The sequence below is a fragment of the Patagioenas fasciata genome, chromosome 4 (assembly GCF_037038585.1).
Source record: "Patagioenas fasciata isolate bPatFas1 chromosome 4, bPatFas1.hap1, whole genome shotgun sequence".
Lineage (NCBI taxonomy): Eukaryota > Metazoa > Chordata > Aves > Columbiformes > Columbidae > Patagioenas > Patagioenas fasciata.
In genome coordinates, this window is record NC_092523.1 from 69574111 (window position 1) to 69594679 (window position 20569).

Sequence of the window (20569 nt, forward strand, 5' to 3'; positions counted from 1 at the left end):
TTCTTTTTTGATGGATTCATTTGTATCAAAATGAAGAAGTTACTAATTGCAAGAGTAAGTATTCCTGCTCCCCCAGTGAGAAATTGGTGTATACCAGATGAATCATTAGCCTACAGCAGAAAATGTAACAGGAATCTGGGGAAGTTTACAGTAGGCAAATAATAGATAAGCAAAACATTTCAGTAGTGTGGAAAATCAACCACTGGCAGAAACTGCTACAGGAATTGGTGAGTTCTTGATCTTTTGGTGTTGTCAGGACACAAAGGGATGTCTTTCTGGAAGACATGCTTCGCAAATGATTAAACTTGATGAGGGTGTTGCATAAAATTCTATAGCGTCTGTTGTGCAGGAAGCCAGACCAGACAATCCACTATTCCCTTTAGGCCCTGGTGTTTTTTATATCTGTGCACTGTGAATCAACAGTTTTCAATCAAACTTCACTCTGTTTTCATGAAAGGACAGAATACTGCCCTCAGGTTCACAATGGAGATCTCAGTTCTGACATTCTGCTCTCTCTGCATGTCCCTTCTCCATGTCAATGGACAATCGGTATGTGTGGGGACAGCAGAATACCAGAGTGCAAAGAAAACAGTCTTTAATTGATGATGACAACACAGAGATGTTTTGTAAGATTTTCATTACATGAATTCCCTTCCTTCTGCCAAACTGTTACAGTGCACAGAAACCCTTCCATAACCATTCTTATAGAATAACATCTCCTTTTGTCAGTATCAGTAAAATTTTTTTTCATCCATGAGCATTGTCATATTTTGGCTTAACTTTGGTCAGTAATGTACACGTATACAGATTTCACAGTTCTCTTGAATGATCATCCCAGGCATGACTGAGATCAGACACATGGAAGATATTTTTACTCTGCTTGCACAATGAGCAGAGCTTTTATTTTACCACTTCAGAGTCACAGAAATCACAACTGGTGTAAGTGCAGGAGGGAAAATAACTTACTACTGTGGAAGGACACTTCTAAAATTCCTTCATCTCTTGTGGTACCTGAAGGCAATGGAAAGTAGAAAGGATCATTACATGTGTTGCCTGTTATGCAAAACTATGAATGGATATTTACTATCACCTTTCTCTCTTCTGAAAAGCTCTTTTTAATGTTCTTGTGAGTTGAAGTACCAAGTGTATTCATGTATTTATGTGTATAGCAGTATATATCAATACTTACATGCATTTGCTGTTAAAAATTTATTATGTGAGATTAGGTACTTTTTTAATACTACAAATTTAGGTATTGAACCACTCAATTGACAGGGTATGTTGTAGTAGGAAGTGTACCTTGTGTCATGCTTTCACAGTCTTCTTGCTACACATGGGCAGTCTTCCTCATGATTATTTCTCTTTTCAGGAAGACTTATCCATTGTGACAGTATGACCTAATCTGGGCGTACTGAGTTTACATTCAAAGTCTTTGCAATTCTGTATGTTCTTAAAACCTGTTATTAGATTATTTCATTTCTTTGTATAAACTGTGCATTGGAAATACATTTTTTTTTTTAATTTGGAAATAAAACTAGACAATGTAAATGGTCTCAAAATGAAGTAAGATTCTACACAAATTCCTCTGTTATGGTGCATCACTATGAAATATATAGGTAGGCTATGGTATATCACTGTGACATATGTAGTTTAGCTACCCATTTTCTAGCTTAACTACTTTATTTTTATCCTGATCAAGTCTTAGCAGAATGGAAACACTGAAGATTAAGACATGTTTTGCTAAATGTAGTCACCATGGGCTAAGAAATGCTAGTGTTTCTAGTTGCAGGCCACTGTGGATCGTTCGAGATTAGAAGTAATTTTGACCTATTTTAGCAAAATGTAATTACATGTTTTTGTACATTTTTAAAAAGTAATTTTGTTTTGATGATATAATTAATAAATAGATCTTGATATTGTTTTGAAAGATAGTACTACTGCATGAGAAATTACTTTTACAAATGCTAAACAGAAGTGCTCTTTCTGGAATTGCAGTGTTTACACTCAGGCACAGCCTCTTGGCATCAATAGGTGGAAAAAGATACCGATTAGGATCACGTGTTTTAATCACAGTCAAAAGATCTGGCTTACTACTTATGTTAGGATATGAAAGGAATGACAAATCTGCTTATATCATGTGCTACCTAATAAAATGTAGTAAAGCACAGCATTTGTGGTCTTAAGTGAACCTATTGTTTGTGGCAATTCCTGCTGTCCTGGGTGATTTTTCCTTTGGCAACTTTAGGAAACACTTGGTGACTTCCTTTTTATTATGTTACTGAGTGAGAATTCAGCGTGCAGACTGACTTGTTGCAGCTGCAGACAACTGGTGTGGTTGCCTTATTTTACTTCATGCACCAAAGTTCTGATTGTACCTTATGCCTTCCTGAGGTATCTTCAGATGAGGGCTCTCAGGACTAGCTTTTTGGTTTTTTTTGGTGTATGTTAATGTTTTAATGTATAGTTTAGAGTACCAACTGAAATCTTATAGGGCTGTTTTAATACTAAAACAGATATATGGGCTTTGGAGTATTGTCATAGCAATTACTTTTGTTTTCTCTCCAAAGTGTGAAGCTTAACTAAATAAGTCCAGGCTTAATTATTCTTTGGAAAATTACTCCCAAGAAAGAAATGGGAAAACCAAATAATCAAAATCATCATAATATGAATTCTTTAGGACAGCAAGATCAGGAAAGATATAGGATGCTGAGAGTCTGAAAAACTGAGCTGGAAGCTCTCTAATGAGTTTGGTTTTGATACGTGCTTCTCTCTGCTTGACTAAACAATACTCACCTCTTCTTTGGTTCTGTGTCCATTCTCTTTAGTGTTCAATGTAATATGAACATTGTTTACATCAGCTAGGAAATTTCTTGCATGTAATTACAAAGACTTAGGTTTATGGTGACTTTGCCTTATAATAGGATGGCTTTGTGGGTTACTCAGATTTCAAAAGGTAAATAATACATAAGCCCAAATAAATGCTCTGTCACTTTTTAAAGCATCTGTGAAAAGGGAGCAAAATACATCTGGTAGCTGACCTGTAGCTTGTTTTGTAATTTACATTTTAGATGAGATTTGAATTCCTGATCTGGTGTTAATACAAATTCCTTGTCTTGTTTAGTTAAAGACCACAAATGATTTGTTATTTTATATAGTAGAATTCTTAATGCTTTCTGAATAAAGAAAAATGGGAAATGGTGGTTTTTACTTCAGTTTGAGATCATTTTTTGTCATTTCTACACTACCTCCTTTCAGGGATGTTTCTATTAAAGGTCTAGTACAAAGTTTTTTTAAGATATTAATTTTATTGACTTTCAGAAGAAATAAACTCTACAGTCATAAAGTGATCTGTTCTTAGTTGTTAATTGTGCTTTTCATATTAGATTGGTAGTGTATAATACCATCCATTTGGAGTTTGTTTGGGTATTTTTTGTTTTCTTTGTGGTTCTGGTTTTCTTGATTTACATTCCATCAGTAACTGGTTTGTTGGACACCCACAGAGTGCTCCTGATAAGGAACACTTTGAAGATGGGATACAAATGTAAAAATCTTATGTCAGTCAAATGACCTGTGAAAAGTCAGCAATTTAGTAGAAATATTTAGGTTCTTTCTTAGTGCTTCCCTTTTAAGATGTTGGTGTTATTTTGTTTCTGTTTCAGGAAATTCTAGGAAGAAGCTGATGTGTTCAGTGTGCAATAAGAAGTGTTCCTCAACAACAAATCTCCAAGAGCATCGAAAGGTCAGTGAGATGAAGGTTAACCCACAGCGGGATTTGACTTCACTAAGATGTGAGACTGTGATGCTTAGGTCGCTTGAAAGCTGCTGTAATGCAAATGTTTGAGTAATCTCTTTCATGGTTACAAAGCCAAGGTATTTTATTGTGGGTATTTATTTTTGTAATCACAGTTGGTTAAATGAAAAGTCATTCTAAAGTTTTAACGTATCTTTTACCAAATACAAGGAAGTTTGTGCTTGTATCATTTATGCATTCCAACATTAAGTTGAAGTTGCCTGCTGTTCTTCAGCATTCTTAAACACTAAGCTAAATGTAAAGCTATGTTATGTAATGATACAATACATACAGATCATAAAATAGATTCATGAACCTTCAGTTTTTGTACAAAATGCAATCAGTCTTTCTTATTTGTGACATACCAGAAAGGGTGTTACTGTCATGTAGTTTAGCAGCAGTAATTTTTTTTTCCTTAAAAGCAAATTCTTAGTGTCTTTTTGTTTATGTGTATAATGTTTTATAACCAGAACAGGAGGGGTTAACAGTGTGGAAAGCATCTATTGGAAATAAAGGGGTTTGTATAGAAATACAGATGGACTATGAATATGAGATTCTGAATCCATTATACCCAAAGGAAGTCCCTGCAAGATTAATTTGATAAATCACTAAAACCCAGGAGATTCTGTTTTTACAAAAAGCTACATTGTTCTGTTTATCAGTTTAACTGTAAGTCTTTACTAATGCCCTGGTTATAACCTGAATCCATTGAGGACATAGATTATATCAATTAAAATATGTTGTTACAAAGGAAATGGTGAGGCCCCTTCTTTTAAATTTGTTTTTCTTCTTGCATGTTTTATTATGCCCTGCATTTCTAACAGGCTATAAGACTAAATCGTGGTATACCTTGCCACATGTAGTTACAATACTTTTGCAGATCAATGCACCTCATAGTGGCCCTGAAAATGCAAAATATTAATGGTTAGTGTGTCGATTTTATGAAGATATTTCTTTTGTTTTAGTAGCTGTAATTCTGTGTAGACACTATGATACTGACAAGCTTTTCAAGTAGCATTGATGATAGGTCAGTTGAGCACATATTCATCTTGAGAATCATCATGAAGATTTTGTGCATAAACTTTTATTTACTCTTCTTGATTGACTCCTCTTTTAAGACATCCACAAAATAGGTATTCCAGGTTCTCGTACTTACATCAGATAGTGAAGGAGATTACATGTAGGACTCATGCCTTCTGTACTTTGCTTTGGTAGGAAGCAGGGAGGAAGGAAAGGCAGTGGAATCCATCACCAACATTGCCAAAAGTATTTAGACAGGCAATAAAAATGGTAACAAAATAGTAGGTTAATCAGGGAGGAAAGAGATTTTTATTTTTTTTTCACCTATTTCTTGTCAATGTAAAGAAATAAAACTAAATAATAGAAAGGTAAAGAAAAGCCCAAACAACAGAAAGAGAGAAATGTGACAAACAGAGAAAGGAGGTGAATAGGATGGCTATAGGGGGGTTAAAAGAACTATTTACTCTCAGAAGACGTGGTTATTCAGATCTGTATCTTTCATGTCACCTTTGATTTAAACCCATTTTTAGCTTTGTGTGTCTTGTGGGTTTTTTCTTCCTTAAATGTCTAAAGATAAACCCTTTGTTAGCCATGCACCATTAAACTTTGAGGTCCCTTAGTCTTACCCTCTTGTTTTCCAGACTGTTGCTTGTACCATGTTAATTATTTCTGGTAACGAGTTTTTGTTTTGGTGTGTGTTTTTTTTTTTATTTTTTAAATTTTAGTTTATCTCAATGAGAGAGAATGCCAAGAAAATTTCATTGCTGTTGTCTTTATAACAATTAGCATATTGCAAACTTGATTTGCAATTTCTAGGCTGTACAAATGCAGTTACCTCAACCTTCATGCATCTGTTTTTCCAAACTAGTTTTTCTTTTAGTAAACTTTTCCTTCTTGTGGATTCTCTCTTTTTCACTTACATGCTTCTTGAAGTCAGCTGCCCAAACAAGAAGAGCCATGATGCTTAGTTGAGCCTTTGATAGTGCCAGGTATAGTGGAATGATTGTCCTGAGTTTCTGAATACAGACAATATGTCTATTAATACATCTCTGAGCAACAGTGCTTTCTAACAGCAATGTCAGTCTTGTTATTCATGTTTTGTTTGGAATTCACTAATGTTTTCTGTAGTGGTGCTATATAAACTGTTGGTCATCATGTAGCTTTCATACATGTCATTTCTTCTCTCTAAATATTGAGTGGTTTGGAACTGCATTTAGAGTGTGGATTCTGATCTTACCTTTCTTAGTGACTGCAGTACTACCCAGGATAGTCTCAGCTGTATTTTTTTATATTCGATTTCCAAAACTACTTACCATAATACAAGCTGCCTCTTGCATGATGCCTATGAAACTTTGACAAGTTATGCTGCTGATCCACTGATATTACTGATTTTTGTGGTGATCAGCATACTTTTTTTCTCCATTCTGTCTATATCCACCTCTTCTCTTTTGTCTTATCCTCCAACTGTAAAGTGACGTTCTTCTATCCGATACTTGCAGTAGTCCATGGTTTAGGTTGCTATGTGACATAGTAGTAAAAAATAATAATAATAAATTCCCAGCAAACACAACTCAGCAAATGCTGTTTAGGAGCTTACAGAAGACTGGATAATAGAATGAATACGTTTGCTGTAAAATCTCCCCTCTGTAGGTTTGTCATGTTTGCTGCCAAAGCAAATGAAACACCATCTGAATAATATTCTGACACTAAGTCCTGAAGTTTAGTAAAATGCAAAATTCTGTTATTCAACAATGTTAATAGTGAGCAAGTGAGAGGAATGTTGTCTTGATGCGGATTCTTCCTGAAAGGTTCTTTTTTACCTTTGAATATAAATGTCTCGTGGTTGGATTTGAATTGCTCGCAGGAACATAAACTTAAAAGTGAGCATATCCATGTGAACAGCAATTTGCCAGATGTCTGCACTGAGGCTCTACTCTTCTGCAAGTGGAAAGGGAAGAAAAATTCAAACAAACCCCAGTACTGCTGGTTTATTTTCCTGGGATGATGCAGTCAGAATTAATTGATAGTACTGCGCTTTCAGTACTTGTAGGTAGGCTGGGGTTATGTCTGGCTGTACAGCTGTGGGATGGGTTTGGTGTTTGTTGTAGGCAGGTGTCTTCAATGGTAGAAGAGCTAATTCTCCTGTTCGGAAAGAAGATTGACGACACCTTTGAGCATAAGGCAGTAAAGCTTTTGACTTTGGAAAATACCATGAAACAAATGCCTGTGTGAAATACAGGATTGTACTTCACTGGTAAGACTTGTTTTGCTGTTGCACTTCTGGATTTTTTAGTAAATTTCTTATATGAGTCTCTAAGATTCCGTTAAGAGACATACTGTAGTACAGTCTGCTAGAGAGAAAATGACAGAACCAAGAAGGATCTTACTCATCATTTGTTCAAAGATATTTTTTATTGTTTATGAAAAATCCTTGATTCCTTAGCTTTCTTCGCTATGGAGCTGAACATCCTTCAAATTTATGGTGAGGAGACAAACTCTTAAACATGATTTGTGATCTTTTTATCTCCTCTCCTCACCTTTTTTTTCACCTACCCCTTCCAAGTGTCTCTATGTTGGGTTTTTTTTCTTGCCCTGTGTTCAACACTGGGCAGTGTTTCATTTTACTGTGCAGTCTTTATTTTTCCCGATCACTATGAAAGCTGTAGAAAAGTAGAGGAAATGAAATTTTAAACGCCACTTTAAAGTTGTCAATAACATTTAATAATTTCAATTGCATGCAACATTTTCATATGCTTTCTCTCTCAAAGCACTGCCTTCCAACAGGCAAGAGTCTCATCCAGTTCTTGGGGTGGTATTAATAGATTGAAATACAAATTAGTTTTTGGAAGAGCTGATCTTAGATACATCCTCAAAGTTTTAGCTCAGTTTCACTCCCAAAACTATTTTGAATGCCATTTTACTTTTCAATAGAAAATTTTGACTTTGTCAGTTCTGTAATTGAAGTGTATTTTACCTGAGTATATATTAATCTTGTTTAGATGTTTTGTATAGCACTTAGCAAGTTGTTACATGAAGGTGTGGCTCTCCTAATGCCTGTGAAACAATTGCAGGTATATTCTGACTTTAATGTAACAGAGGTTTATGTTGATGTGGACCCCTCACAAGACTAATTCTATTATGCAAATAAATCATTACAGGACCACTTGTCTGTGGTATTACAGCCTGTGTAGTCATAGAACATGTTACTTGACAAGTCTTCTTAAAACAAGAATCTGTTTAAATATTGTTATTCATAAAAACATTTGCTATACTTTATTACTGTTGTTATACCATGTAATTGTGCACTTTTCTAAAGAACTGGTAGAGTGCCAGCTATAGAATATATGTTTGATAGCTGTAGCTATTTAATGCATGTGTGCACAAGTCTGTGTCTGTTGATTTTCTAATGAATTGATTAAGGAGTACCAGCTATAGAATATATATTTGATAGCTGTAGCTTTTTAATGCACATGCATGCAAGTCTCTGTTTCAATGCAAATGTGTTCAATGAGACTGTTTATTAAACAATGCTTGTAAGTTGAAATCAGGCTGTTTAATAGCATTAAAACACAATCTGTGTTCTTATGTACTAAATACTATGTTTAAGAATACATTAGAAGTTATTTCATATTGTTGTGGTGGTGAGGATTTGGAGAGTACTTGTTTGCAGAATTACATAATCTTCAGTCAACAATCTCAGTAAAAATTTAGATCTTTTAGGAAAGGACAATGTAGTGGATTGTGTGCATGTGTATATAAGATTAGTTATTCTGAAATGCAGTGCTGTAAACAGGATATTTGGAATGAATAATCTTCATCTGAATTTACGACCTGATTCTGTCTGAGCACTTGGTTAAACATCACTGTCCAAAGCGTGTGACTTTGCAGAGATTGTAGGAAAAAGCGTAACCATTTTTTAGTTCATTAAAACATTTAATTTGCTCTAAAGTTAGTTTGGGAATAGCAGCATAAAAACACAGTGAGGCAGAATTCTTATGGAGACTCTTTTTGGTTGTGTGGTGGTTTTTTTAATCTATTATTATTATTAATAGTAGTAGCAGTAGCTTTAAGTGGAAGTCTTATTGAGCTTTCTTCCTATGCTGTCTGCAAATGCTTTGCACTAGAAGATGGTGTTGAACCTTTGATATTTGATATTTTTAGCTGCTAGATTCTCCTACAGAAAGTCTATAGAGCTCTCCAAAAAAACTTTATGAAATATGATCTCTGTCCAGAAGTTCTGCTGTTTGATGCTGCAGCTCCAAGAAGCTGCAATTCCTGTTCAGTTGCACTGTGACTGGGTTGAGGGGAGGCTACTGATGACAAATGTAATACAGAGTGGAAGGTGAATCATGACAGATGGAGATCTATGCATGTGATGTGATTTTGGGGTACAGTAAATAACACAGGATGTTTTTTTTTTTTTAGTTGAGCATCAGAAGCTGCAGCTCTCAACTGCCTCCCCGAGTCCTTAATAACATTATGTGCTGTGATGTTGAAAATCCTGCTAATGCTTATCGTGTTTACAGTTCAAGTGACAGTGATGCCCCTCCACTGTCTTGACTCTAAAATCTTTTAAGAGAAACATTAACTGACATGTCATAATCTCTTGCTTCACTCTGGAAAGAATTTGCCATCATACAAAGCTCCTTTGCTACATGAGTTACCTCTATTCACCAGGATAAATAATGGAAACAGTGAAATAATTTATTTTCCTAGTGTAATTACATTGACATCGACTTTTGTTAGGAATTACATTTTTGCTGTATTCCTTAACTGACAGTAGATATTGCGAACAAAAAGTGTACATGGTGCCTAGCTATGCTTGTTTATATCCTTCCTGTTGCAGGCAGGATACGTGTGCAGCCTATGCATGAGTGTTATATCTGGAAGTGGAAATATACTGAAGAGAATAAAAATAGGACCTGCTATATCTTAAATAAAACTGTCCCTAAGTGGTTTGATGGAATGTAATTATTTTCATACCATACCTCCAGTTAATCAGATTCTCTTTTTGTGAATAGATTTAAATCCTGAAAGAGTTTGGTAGTACCTGTTTTTGAAAATCCTTACAGTAGTTATGAAATAGTCACTGTCTTATTTTTACTTATGTCTTATTAATTAGAAGAAAATGCTCTGAAAAGGTGACCTGTGTCTGTTTTTTTCTTTTTTAGTGTTTTCATAATAATCCTATTTTAAATTGATCTGGTATTACAAATTTACATAACTTGGGTTTATAAATATAGTTTTAGTGTCAATTTTTTGTTCACAATTTTGAACCTGTATTTTTTGAGAGATACTGTTGTTCACCTGGGAACTAGCCAGGAGGAAACCACAGAATATCCATGAGTATTAGTGTAGCTACTAAGAACTTGTTACAGGCTGTTTGAGAACTTCTGTATGTGTAAGATGTGTGGTCTTGTTTGAGACACATCTTTAATTATCATGAAACACTTTTTCAGGTCCATGAGATCTTTGAGTGTCAGGAATGTGACAAGAAATTTATTTCGGCTAACCAGCTAAAACGCCATATGATAACTCATTCAGGTAATGTACAAAAATAGTACAAACCTATATATATGTGTGTATATATTAACATATGTTGAATTTTACCTGAATTATTTTCTTATAGAAGGCTTGATGAATTCTGTGTTGTCCCAAGCTATTCAAGCAAATCTCAGGTTTCAAGGAAACCTGCTAAACTATCATTTCGAAACCTTCCAAAAATCCAAATGTAATGCTATAGTCTTCCTACTGCTGCTTTGTCAAGCTATTTTTTCATGCCAGATGGGGTAGATGATATCAGTTAGCTGGGAGGGAGCAAAAGATTATTACTTGCCTTGTAAAGGAGGTGAAGAAATGGTGGTTGAAATGTCATGTTGAAGAGAACGGGAGCTGGTGTACGCTGTCAGAGATCTGTGATAAAAAGGGAAACATTCATTCAATATATATATATATGTATTAGTGGACCTGTGTGTGCATAGTTTCCAGTCAGAGGAAAGAAGCTGATACTCCACTCCATTTTGTAGACCACACACCAATGTTTGGTTGTGCCTGCCCTTGGCCAGAACAGGTCACTGTGGGAGGAGACTGGGAAGTCGCCTGTCCGTAGGTTTGGCAGCCTGACACAGATTGGCTCTGCCAGAATTTCTGATCACTGCAGTCTAGCATTTCTGTGTCTTTCACCAGTGATTAGAAACACCAACCAACACAACAGAGGCACAAACATTGTTCTGTCAAATACATTAGCATTTTTAAAAATTCAGGTTTTTACAGCTGCACAAGCTTACAATTGAACTATTTTCTCAGTATCAGTCCACACCAAAAGCTCATTTCTTGTAAAATAATCTATATCTCAGAGGCTCCTAGCTTTGTTTTGACACTTTTGGATAAGCGTTAATGTAGTTAAGTTGCAGTCACCAGTTGAAGCATAAAGGCTTTTTGCATAGGAACTTTTGGTTTTAGAAGCTAATATGTATATTGTTAATTAAGTTTTAAAACATTTAAACTGTCATGCCCTCTTTCACATTTGTAATCTGGAAACAGGGTTTTCCTCTTTGAAGTCATTCTCTTTTGATTTAAGCTAATTAATCAGTATTTAGTTTTAGCAATGATTATTGCAAAGAATGTGCCACTTTCTTGAGATACACCATGGCTCATCTTTTGTGAAGTGACTTAACTGTCTAACATAAAGGGCATTAGATGTCTTTCTAATTGGTTTAATCTTAATTGGGTTGACTTAATTGCAAAAATCTCTCTGAGGAGATGACTGTCTCTGCCTTTCATCTTCTCCCCCTGTATAAACAGGAGATTAAATGTCCCCCACTCATTTTCTACAGAAAAACGCCCCTACACCTGCGAGGTTTGCAATAAGTCCTTCAAACGACTTGATCAAGTGACTGCACACAAAATAATACACAGTGAAGATAAACCTTATAAATGCAAGCTTTGTGGAAAGGGATTTGCCCACAGAAATGTTTACAAGAATCACAAGAAGGTAAAGCACTCTGCTGTTGTTGTTTACAGGTCTGCCAGCCTCAAATTTGCAGATATTTTTATTTCTAAGTGGTTCATCATTAAGCTCCGGCATGCTTATAAACTTGGGATTAAAGTATTGGAGAATGTATTTTTATTGTTCTTTGTTACAACCAAAATCTCAAAATACTAAATGACTTCTAATTCAAAAAAAAAAAAAGTGAAATAAGCAGAAGAAAATCACAGCTGCTTGGTTAAAAGCATCAAATAAATCTCCATTTTTATTTTTCTGTGTTTTTTTTTTCTTAATATTAGGTTATAAAGTTAAAAAATTTACTAAATATCTTCACTTTTCTTTTCTTTTAAAATACCAAATTTGAATAAAACTAAGTGCAGTCATGTTGCAGTCATTGTTGGACTTGGCAGCAGATGCTTTCAAACTATACTGGATTTGCACTGAGTAGTGCTCGTGCAGTAAAGCATCGGAAGAAACATTACCTGAGAAAGAGGCTTATGAAGAGATGCTCTGCTTCTGTTGATTTAAGCTCAAATCTGCTTGGCCTAATTTCTGTAATGCTTCTCATTATTTTTAACCTGAGGTTACATTTTTAATGGCAAGGCTATATCCATGACTGCTGTTTTGGAACTACAAGACTGTAAAAAAAGAAAGAAAGAAAGAAAGAAAAAAAAATACCCGTCTGGTTTTGTGCCCAGTATTTGGAACCCAGTGCCTTTTATTTATTTTTTCCCTTTACATTTTTTTAAATACTTCCCCTTTCTTTCCCCCTTTTGATGAAACTGATATGCCCATAATTACAAGTCTCTCAGAGTTTGGCTCATATTGTATGCTGTCTGGGAATTTGGCACAGGATCTTTGCACCATCTTGCACTTTCAGCCATAAATCATATAAGAGTAATAATAATGCCTCTCATAGGATGAAATGGTGGTAACTATCTGAAACATAAAACATGCAGAAACCTGTTGAAGGACAAGCTAGCTCACATAAATGCTGTGATTGCATCTTGTGTTTTAATTTTAATGAAGAAAATTGGGCAGAATCTCAAAAATCTGATATATTCTAAGGAAAATGTATAAAGTGCTATCTGGAAAAATATTCCTGTATCTTCAATGAATACTTTTTACATATTTACTTATGTTAGTTTGCAGTTGATGACTGGAAGGCATTTGGGCTGAAAATGGTCTTCAGGATTAAGTATGAACAAATAAACACTTTGACCCAATTCTCCGTTCAAAGCAGCAGCACTAGCATAAGCAAGGATTAGAGGCTCCACTTAATGGGAAAAATATTAAAATTTAGACAGATTTTGTCAGTACCTGATTTGACAGAATTTCTTAAAGGTTGTTGGAATACTTATTTCCTGAACCTGTTTGCAGATAATACTGATTGTACATCAACCCTGTCCTATAATAAACTTACAGCTCTGTTTACATTAAGTTTACCCAAACAGCTGTGAATATTCACACACCAACATTTAGGGCTCTAATTTCACTTGCTAAATGAAGAGATGAGCATGAGAAACAGGGGATTGACATAGATGTCCTGAATTGCTTTTTTTAGATACACCTGTGTCCATTGAGTACACAGTGTAAGTAAGGAGAAGTAGTAGATAATGGAGGGGAATATGGATGTGTATACATAAAACCAATCATAAGTTGTAAGTCAAGGGTTTGGTCATTTGGGATGCCATAAGAGTTTTAAGTGCCATGGTTCTGGGAGGGCTGCACTACTACTAGGGGAAGAGGACAACAGTTCTTTTACTTCTTTACAGGAATATGAATTCAGCAACAGTGCAATATTAAACCTCTGTTGTGTATTGTGCTCCGATGTATCTCTTCCGCTTGGCTTTTTATGGTTCTGGAGGTGTGTATCCCTTTAAAAAGTCATGCTAGGTTTCATTTTCCTTTGGAGGAAGAAAAGTTGGCCTCTGAATAATTTCACAGGGCTTTTTTGAGCTCCAGGATGCAGTTACTATGCTAATAGCAGGGGGCTGCAGTAGGAATGATGGGTATAGTAGTTAAAAACAGTTAAATCAACAGCATTTAACAGAAAACATGCTTTCAAGTATGATAGCAACACACTTGAAAAACATCTTTGGGTTTTACAGAAGATCTATATACTTTAAAAGAAGAAACAGGATACATATCTATTTTGTACCTCTGAGTTCTTGTTTTGTGTTTTAGATGGAAACTTGCTGTTGCTGGTTTTTTGGTGATTCCTTTGTGGGTGTTATTTAATCTTTATTTTTTTTAATTGGAAGTATGATAATGAAAATGGCTCTGAGAGCATGTGCTTTTAAACATCTTCCAGATGTGGGTGGATGTTGAGTCATTTCTAAGGTGCAGATTACTTCCTCACTTTTCACAGGATTTCACTGGAAGACAAACATTGGAGATGCCAAGAGTATATCTGCTCAGTGGAGCATTGTGATGTGAACCGCAGCTTTGTACTCCTTACACCCTTACAGCTACAGATGGGAGAGGCAGGAACTGTTAGTCTTGCCCTGGTAGCTCTCTGTTGTGCTGCTTCTGTACACAAGTGCTAGGCTGCTCTGCGTAGGTGCCTGTGCAACTTGCTTTGCCACTTGTTGGAGCGGTCAGCACTGAGAAGTGTTATGCCATGTGGAACTCACTAAGCTGGGATGTCTTTTGAAAAAGCTCAGACTAAATAATTGAGTGATTGTATGAAGAATATGGTTCCATTTTTGTGACAAGGGGATTTATTTATCACTCTGAAATTAAGAGGCAAATGTAGTACTGGATTGTACTACAGATAAAAATAGTCACCTTTCATCCAGGTTAGACTGGATGAAGGTGCATGTTCTGTGCCATATAGTGCAGAACACTTCCATACAAGAGTAACTGAAGATTTTGTTCCATCTCCTTTGTTGTGATCTGTAGAGGATGAGTTCAGAGAATAAAATATTGAGGCTATGATGGTGAGCAGAAATAGGTCAGCAGACACAGGATTTTAAAGGGTTTATGGTTAATCCAGGGTTATCTTGGGGAGCATAATGAATTGAAACAAACTGTATTCCCTCGGTTTCTCTATTGGGAATTTCTCTTATTGGGAAAAAGTAGCCTTAGGCTGGGTTTAAACCTCCACAAATGCCATGGTAGGAAAGGCTGCCATGAAATATTACATAAGAGCCCATCCTCGGCTGCTTTGATTGTATGACTGTCCCCTACTCTGACTAAATGGAAGCTGTCTCTGATCTGGAACCTATTAGTAGGACAAAAAAGGACAGCATTTGGGGGATGCCTTTCCTTATTAAGATTTGCACGGCTTTTTGTGATCTAGCTTGTTTCTGGATCATTCGCAAAAAGGATCTGTGTACCCTTGCATGCAGGTATGCCTAGTTAGGTGATTTTAGTGAAGTTAAAGATTGTAGATGAGTATTTGTATTTTGATCAAAAGACTAAGGAGACCTGTCAGGGAGATGCTAAGAAGGATTTCTGTACAAATCACTGTGATCTTCAGAACTATCACTCAAGTGGTGAGTGTCCTAAATCAGGGCATTTTTTCAAACAAGCAACATGAATTTTGCGCTCGTGAAAGGTGCCAGATTGACAGCCCTAGAGACTGAACCCTTCTATTTATCCACAGAACAGGTACAGCACAGACAGCAGCACTGCGAGCTTCCCCACAGTGTCTCATCAATATGTCTCAACCCTGTTCTGGAGGAACCACCTGTTGAGGTGAGAAGGTAGTTCAGTCTCTTCATGTCCTGTCAATCCTTGGCCTGACTGCTGATACTTCCAAGTAGGGTGTCAATGCAAAATGAGATGTAAATCTGTAGAAACTGGACTGAAACATTCAGCAAATTTTATATAACGTGTGATATATTCCACACATTTGATGGTGCTCCAATTGCCTTTATGCTTTAAGTGACATAGGCTGAGGTCAAGGAATTGACTTTGAATCCAGAGTCTCTGTATAGTACTGCAAGTACTCCAAAGTTCTGGTGCTGTTGTGTATGTGAGTGAACATTTGTGTTAAAATCAATCTGAGTACAAGGCCTTGTGTTTACATCTAAATAATTATACTGATTCCCCACGGTCCCTTTTGTCTCCCCAGTTTAAGGGATAGCTATAAATGTTGTATGGTATTATAAGCAGCTGAAATGGATTATGTCAATATGTACTATGCTTATATTAACCCTTCGTCTGCAAAATCAACTAATTTACGTAATATTGTGCAAATTATAAAACATTTACTGTCTGTCCCCTTATCCTCTTGGCACTGCAGCTTGTAGTTAAGGTCCTTGTAAGCCAATAAAATATTTAGACATTGATGCTTTCAAAACTTATTTTCCTTTGCAAAAATAGTAGGCAATTGGGTAGATAATAAATTGTACAGATTGATTTACTCAATCTACAGTGGGACAACACTTAATAACATTAGGAAATAGGGAAAGTGCTTTGAAATGCACAAAAGGGTAGTGAAACTGGATGTTTCCCAAGCTCCAGAAAAGAAGTCTGCTTCAGCGACTCTGAAGTTTGTTTGAGAGATACATCCAAGCTTAGTTTTTATTTTATTTATGGCTTTAAAGCTGTTTCTCAGCTATGATGAGATTTTACAATAGCAAACAAAAATCTTAGTACTGATGCTTCTATTTTTAGCGGGTTTTGTATTTTTTTTCCTTTCAATACAGGAAGCTGAAACAAAGATGTGTAAGAGTAGTCTCATAATTGGAGAAATTTTCTTTGCCAAAATTTAGATACTATTTTGAGATATTCAGATCAGCTTCACCTTCAACCTTAAGAGAAAAAGGGGCTTTTGTACATATGTTTAATTTTAAAGCATTTATTCTTATTAGTAAGTACTTAAGGCCAGTGTTAGTACTGATGAAGCATTACAGCTGAACTTGCAGGTTTTTTTACTGATTATTCTATATTTTTGTTTTTGTTTACATGCACATCTCATGTAACACTTCTGAGGACTGGGATGATATGTTTATTTAGTAGCTGCTATGGTGGCTTTCAGGATTCTGGATAACGGCAGAATGATTGTTTTAATTCTTTGTCCCTGATGTTTCAAATCGCAGTGATATCCCCTCCAGAATCCAGTCTAGAAAATGAGAACTAATTGATTTCCTTCAGCCTTTCCTCTGACATGTTGTCTTTCATCTGCAGACTCATTCTGAAGAGAGACCATTCCAGTGTGAGGAATGCAAAGCTTTATTCCGAACCCCATTCTCTCTACAAAGACATCTGCTAATCCATAACAGTAAGTAGTAAGCCAGAAAGGGAAAAAAAACTTCCTCAGTTCTCATATTTGACTGAAAAACAGATATATGGCACCTTGCTCCAGCTTGCTATGTTAAATTAGTATTAAGATTCCACTCTAACCCGAGGGAGTTAGAAATTCAGAACCAAATTCAAACCTTGTCTTTAAATGCACTTAAATGAAAATCCACATATGCTGTAGGAAATCTAGCAGTGATTTGAGGTCTGGTGACAAGAGATTTCTGCATTAAGTGTGACAGTGTTACCTCCATTTTAAGAAAGGTGAAATAGAAGCAAGGATTACTTGGTAGAGTACTCAGCTTTTGTAGGTAATCCAGTTTAGAGCTTGAAACAGATTTTTCTGTCCTGTGCCAGTCCAGGCTAATGTTTCCTGCCTGTAGCATAGAACTAGCAGCCCAGAGGAATACTGTGGCCATTTTCCCTCATGAGTAACTTGTTCTTGGCATTCTGCACTGTTTCTAACTGACTGTGGAAAGACTTTTTTTTTTTTTTTTTTTTTAGTGGAATTTTCTGTCTTCAATATTTAGAGAGCCCCAGAGTATCACTCAACCACGTGAATATCAGCATCTAAAATCCTTGTAGCTTAGAAGACAGTACTTTGATTTGGGGAATATTTCTGTTGTTATAAAGAAAAAAGACCCCACAAACCTTTTTTTTTTTTAATCCAGGATAAGTGTTTCTGTTAGATGAACTGTTAGACTGGCGTGTTTAGTTTGTTCTTTTACAATTATCTTTCAAACCTTCTGCAATTTCATAAAGCATTGAATTTTGTAAAATCTTTTTCTAATATAAAATGTTAAAAATGGTAGGGGGAAAAAGTTAAAAACCTGTTCAGTAATGTATGTTATAATGAACCAAACATTTGCAGGATATCTGAAAGCAGTAATTCACAGTAAAGGTCACTCAAAACATTGATCTCTTTTTTCAAAAGGATGGATGCTCAGAACATTTGAGGACTTTGAGTTAAGCTTATGGTTTGTGGCATGTTTAGCTGTTCCTGAACCACCAACATTTAAGCAAATATTAAATATAACAAACTGTGAATTGCAGTGGCACAGACATTGTCTAGTCATTCTTGATGCTAAAGGAAACCTCTTCCTGAGAGACAGAATAGGTGGCTGAAGGTGGTCACTTATGCCATCATAGCTAAAGCTGTCTCTAAAATGAATCAAAGCCTTAAACCAGCCATATTTGGTATTTTTACTAATCTCAAAAGATTTTTAAACCTTTTTTTTTTCTTTCTTTGGTTAAAAAAAGCACCACAAAACAACAGCTGACCAATTTGACAAAGAGGCCTTAATGCAGCAAAATATAAGCAAAGCTTTTATAGTAATACTGCATCTTTGTTGTTTGTAGTCCTATATTAGAAGTGTTGACAGACCAATAGCGAAGTGAAAGTTATTACTAGGATGAACTGAAGAATAAACAGTTTTCAGTTCAAGTCTGTTACCAAAACAAGGGGCTTTGCTGTTGTCTGAGAAGAACTTGTGTTCCCAGAGAAGAGATACAGAACTCTTCCCCCATGAGCTGACTATGAGACTGACAAGTTGTGCTGCCATGATAATGAGTTTCTCATACTTGAAATAACTCAGAATTATAGGCATTGTCCTGCTACAACTGGATGATCATCACTCTCATAGCACAGAAATACACCTGTTGCTATAAAGAAAAGAAAGAAAAAGGCATCTCTAGATGTATTTAGCTGGCTATACTGTTCTTTGTTGTAGGAAAGGAAAAATTGTCTCTAAAGCTTGTAACTTCTAGTAAAAATTGAAGTTCGACCTACACCATGTATACTTTTGTATTCAGAATCCCTTTGCTTTACAAGCAATCACTCTGCAGGATGATGTAGAATGACTTAAATTTTATTTTACAAACTTAATTTACTGGGAAAAAAGGCATATTTAATAAACTTACTACTCAGGTGTTCATGTGTTGAAATTAGATAAGGTGTCATGGATATAACTTTCAAAATTCAAGATTAAATGTGTCTAACTAAAAACAATTTAAAATATCTAAGTGGCTTTTTTTTTTCCCTCCTCCCAGATTCTGACTCTGTAATCATAACTTGTCTTCTGAGAGTCAGACAAGCTTTTTCTCTTAGGCATGCTGCTGATAATACATTTTAGTATCTGTTTTCATTATGTCATTAGCAGTGCTGAAGCTAACCCTTTATTCTCAGCTGTAGTGTTTAGGGAGGATATATGATGCATGAGAAGTGTATGGTGGCTCATGCTTGGCTGATACTGGCTCAGGAGGCTGTAAGAAACCTGACTAACAAGAATGAGTAACCCTTAACATTTTCACTTGGATCATTCACTTTTCTAGGATTGTGGAGACATGCATGAAGATGATTTCATTTATTGAGAAAGACATGATTCTTTATATATATTTGCTTTCTAGAGTAAAAATCTCTATGTAGAGTGTTCGTTAGTAAGAGAAACACTAATTAGGTCCTTCTACAGGAATCAGCACAAGTGGGCACTGAATATTGCTCATTTCAAGTAAAGCACAAACAGCCCCAATTTTCGTTATCTTTTGTCATCACATCAGTGGAGTAGATAAAGCTAGTCCCAAGAAAGACACTCACATTATATTTTGTATTTCTGGCGGAAGGCATTGTAGGACAAATAATGTCGGTTCTGTTTCCATCCTCAAAGACATTTACGGATATTGATACAGTAGTTTTACGTCAAGCACTCGGAAAAGGTTTCCCTTCTTCTGTATTTTCAAGAGCTGCAGTCAATGACATACTTTGTTGTTTACTTCCATTCTTCAGAGTACCTAGGCCTCAAGATAATATGTATTTTGCTTTTTTTATTTTTTAATAAACCTCTAAATCTAGCACAGTGAAAATCTGTTGATTGAAAATACAAAATGGAAATTTTCTTCATTTCTTATCTATTGATACTAGAAATTGATTTGGTAACTTTCATAGTTATGCTTGTCCACCAAAGGCGTTGGAAGGAGTTTTGGCTTTTGGCAGAGATAGTTTTTAAACAACAAATGTGTTCTTACATTTACCATGTGAAATCTGGTGGCTGTTTATCACAGCAGTGAGGTGTCATGAAATAGGTTACGTAGCTCCACGTTTTTCCTGCAGCCTTTTACAAGAGGATTTCCAAAGCTGCTCAGGGTATTATAATACTCAAATCTTGTTGCAAGTAATCCAGGCTTTTGCTTTATGCTGTTGAGGAACCTTCCAAAACTTCTTCTGTAGTTGTGTAGTAAAAATAGAAAAGACATAAATACTGTTCAGTGAGGCACTTGTGAGTGGGGACAGTGTTCTGATGGCTCTTCTATAATGAGTTATAGGCTTTCTGCTAAATAAGGAAGCTGATGAGAAACACTTATTATTTGCCTTCATTCACGATAACATTTGAAAAAATCCACAATTCTAGGCTTCCCATTACTTAGCACGTTGAAAAATTTTGCTAAACTTGAGAACTTGACTAAATACATACTTGGCGTTGCAACTATGTATGTTTGAAGACTATTATAATGTGTATACCCAGAGG

General features: G+C 35.7%; 1 protein-coding gene across 7 annotated transcripts in view; it reads left to right on the plus strand.

Annotated features, from left to right (window-relative positions):
* Positions 1 to 20569, plus strand: part of PRDM5 (PR/SET domain 5) — an 84446-nt gene that overhangs the window by 29944 nt on the left and 33933 nt on the right. For 5 of the 7 annotated variants that reach the window (XM_071808096.1, XM_071808097.1, XM_071808098.1 and 2 more), the window contains exons 8-12: positions 3660 to 3739; positions 10270 to 10354; positions 11647 to 11804; positions 15414 to 15500; positions 16938 to 17031. In XM_071808096.1, the coding sequence (XP_071664197.1) occupies positions 3660 to 3739; positions 10270 to 10354; positions 11647 to 11804; positions 15414 to 15500; positions 16938 to 17031 (504 nt within the window). Of the gene's footprint in view, positions 1 to 3659; positions 3740 to 10269; positions 10355 to 11646; positions 11805 to 15408; positions 15501 to 16937; positions 17032 to 20569 lie in introns of all 7 variants that reach the window. The other 2 variants (XM_065836799.2, XM_065836801.2) reach the window with 2 other exon arrangements.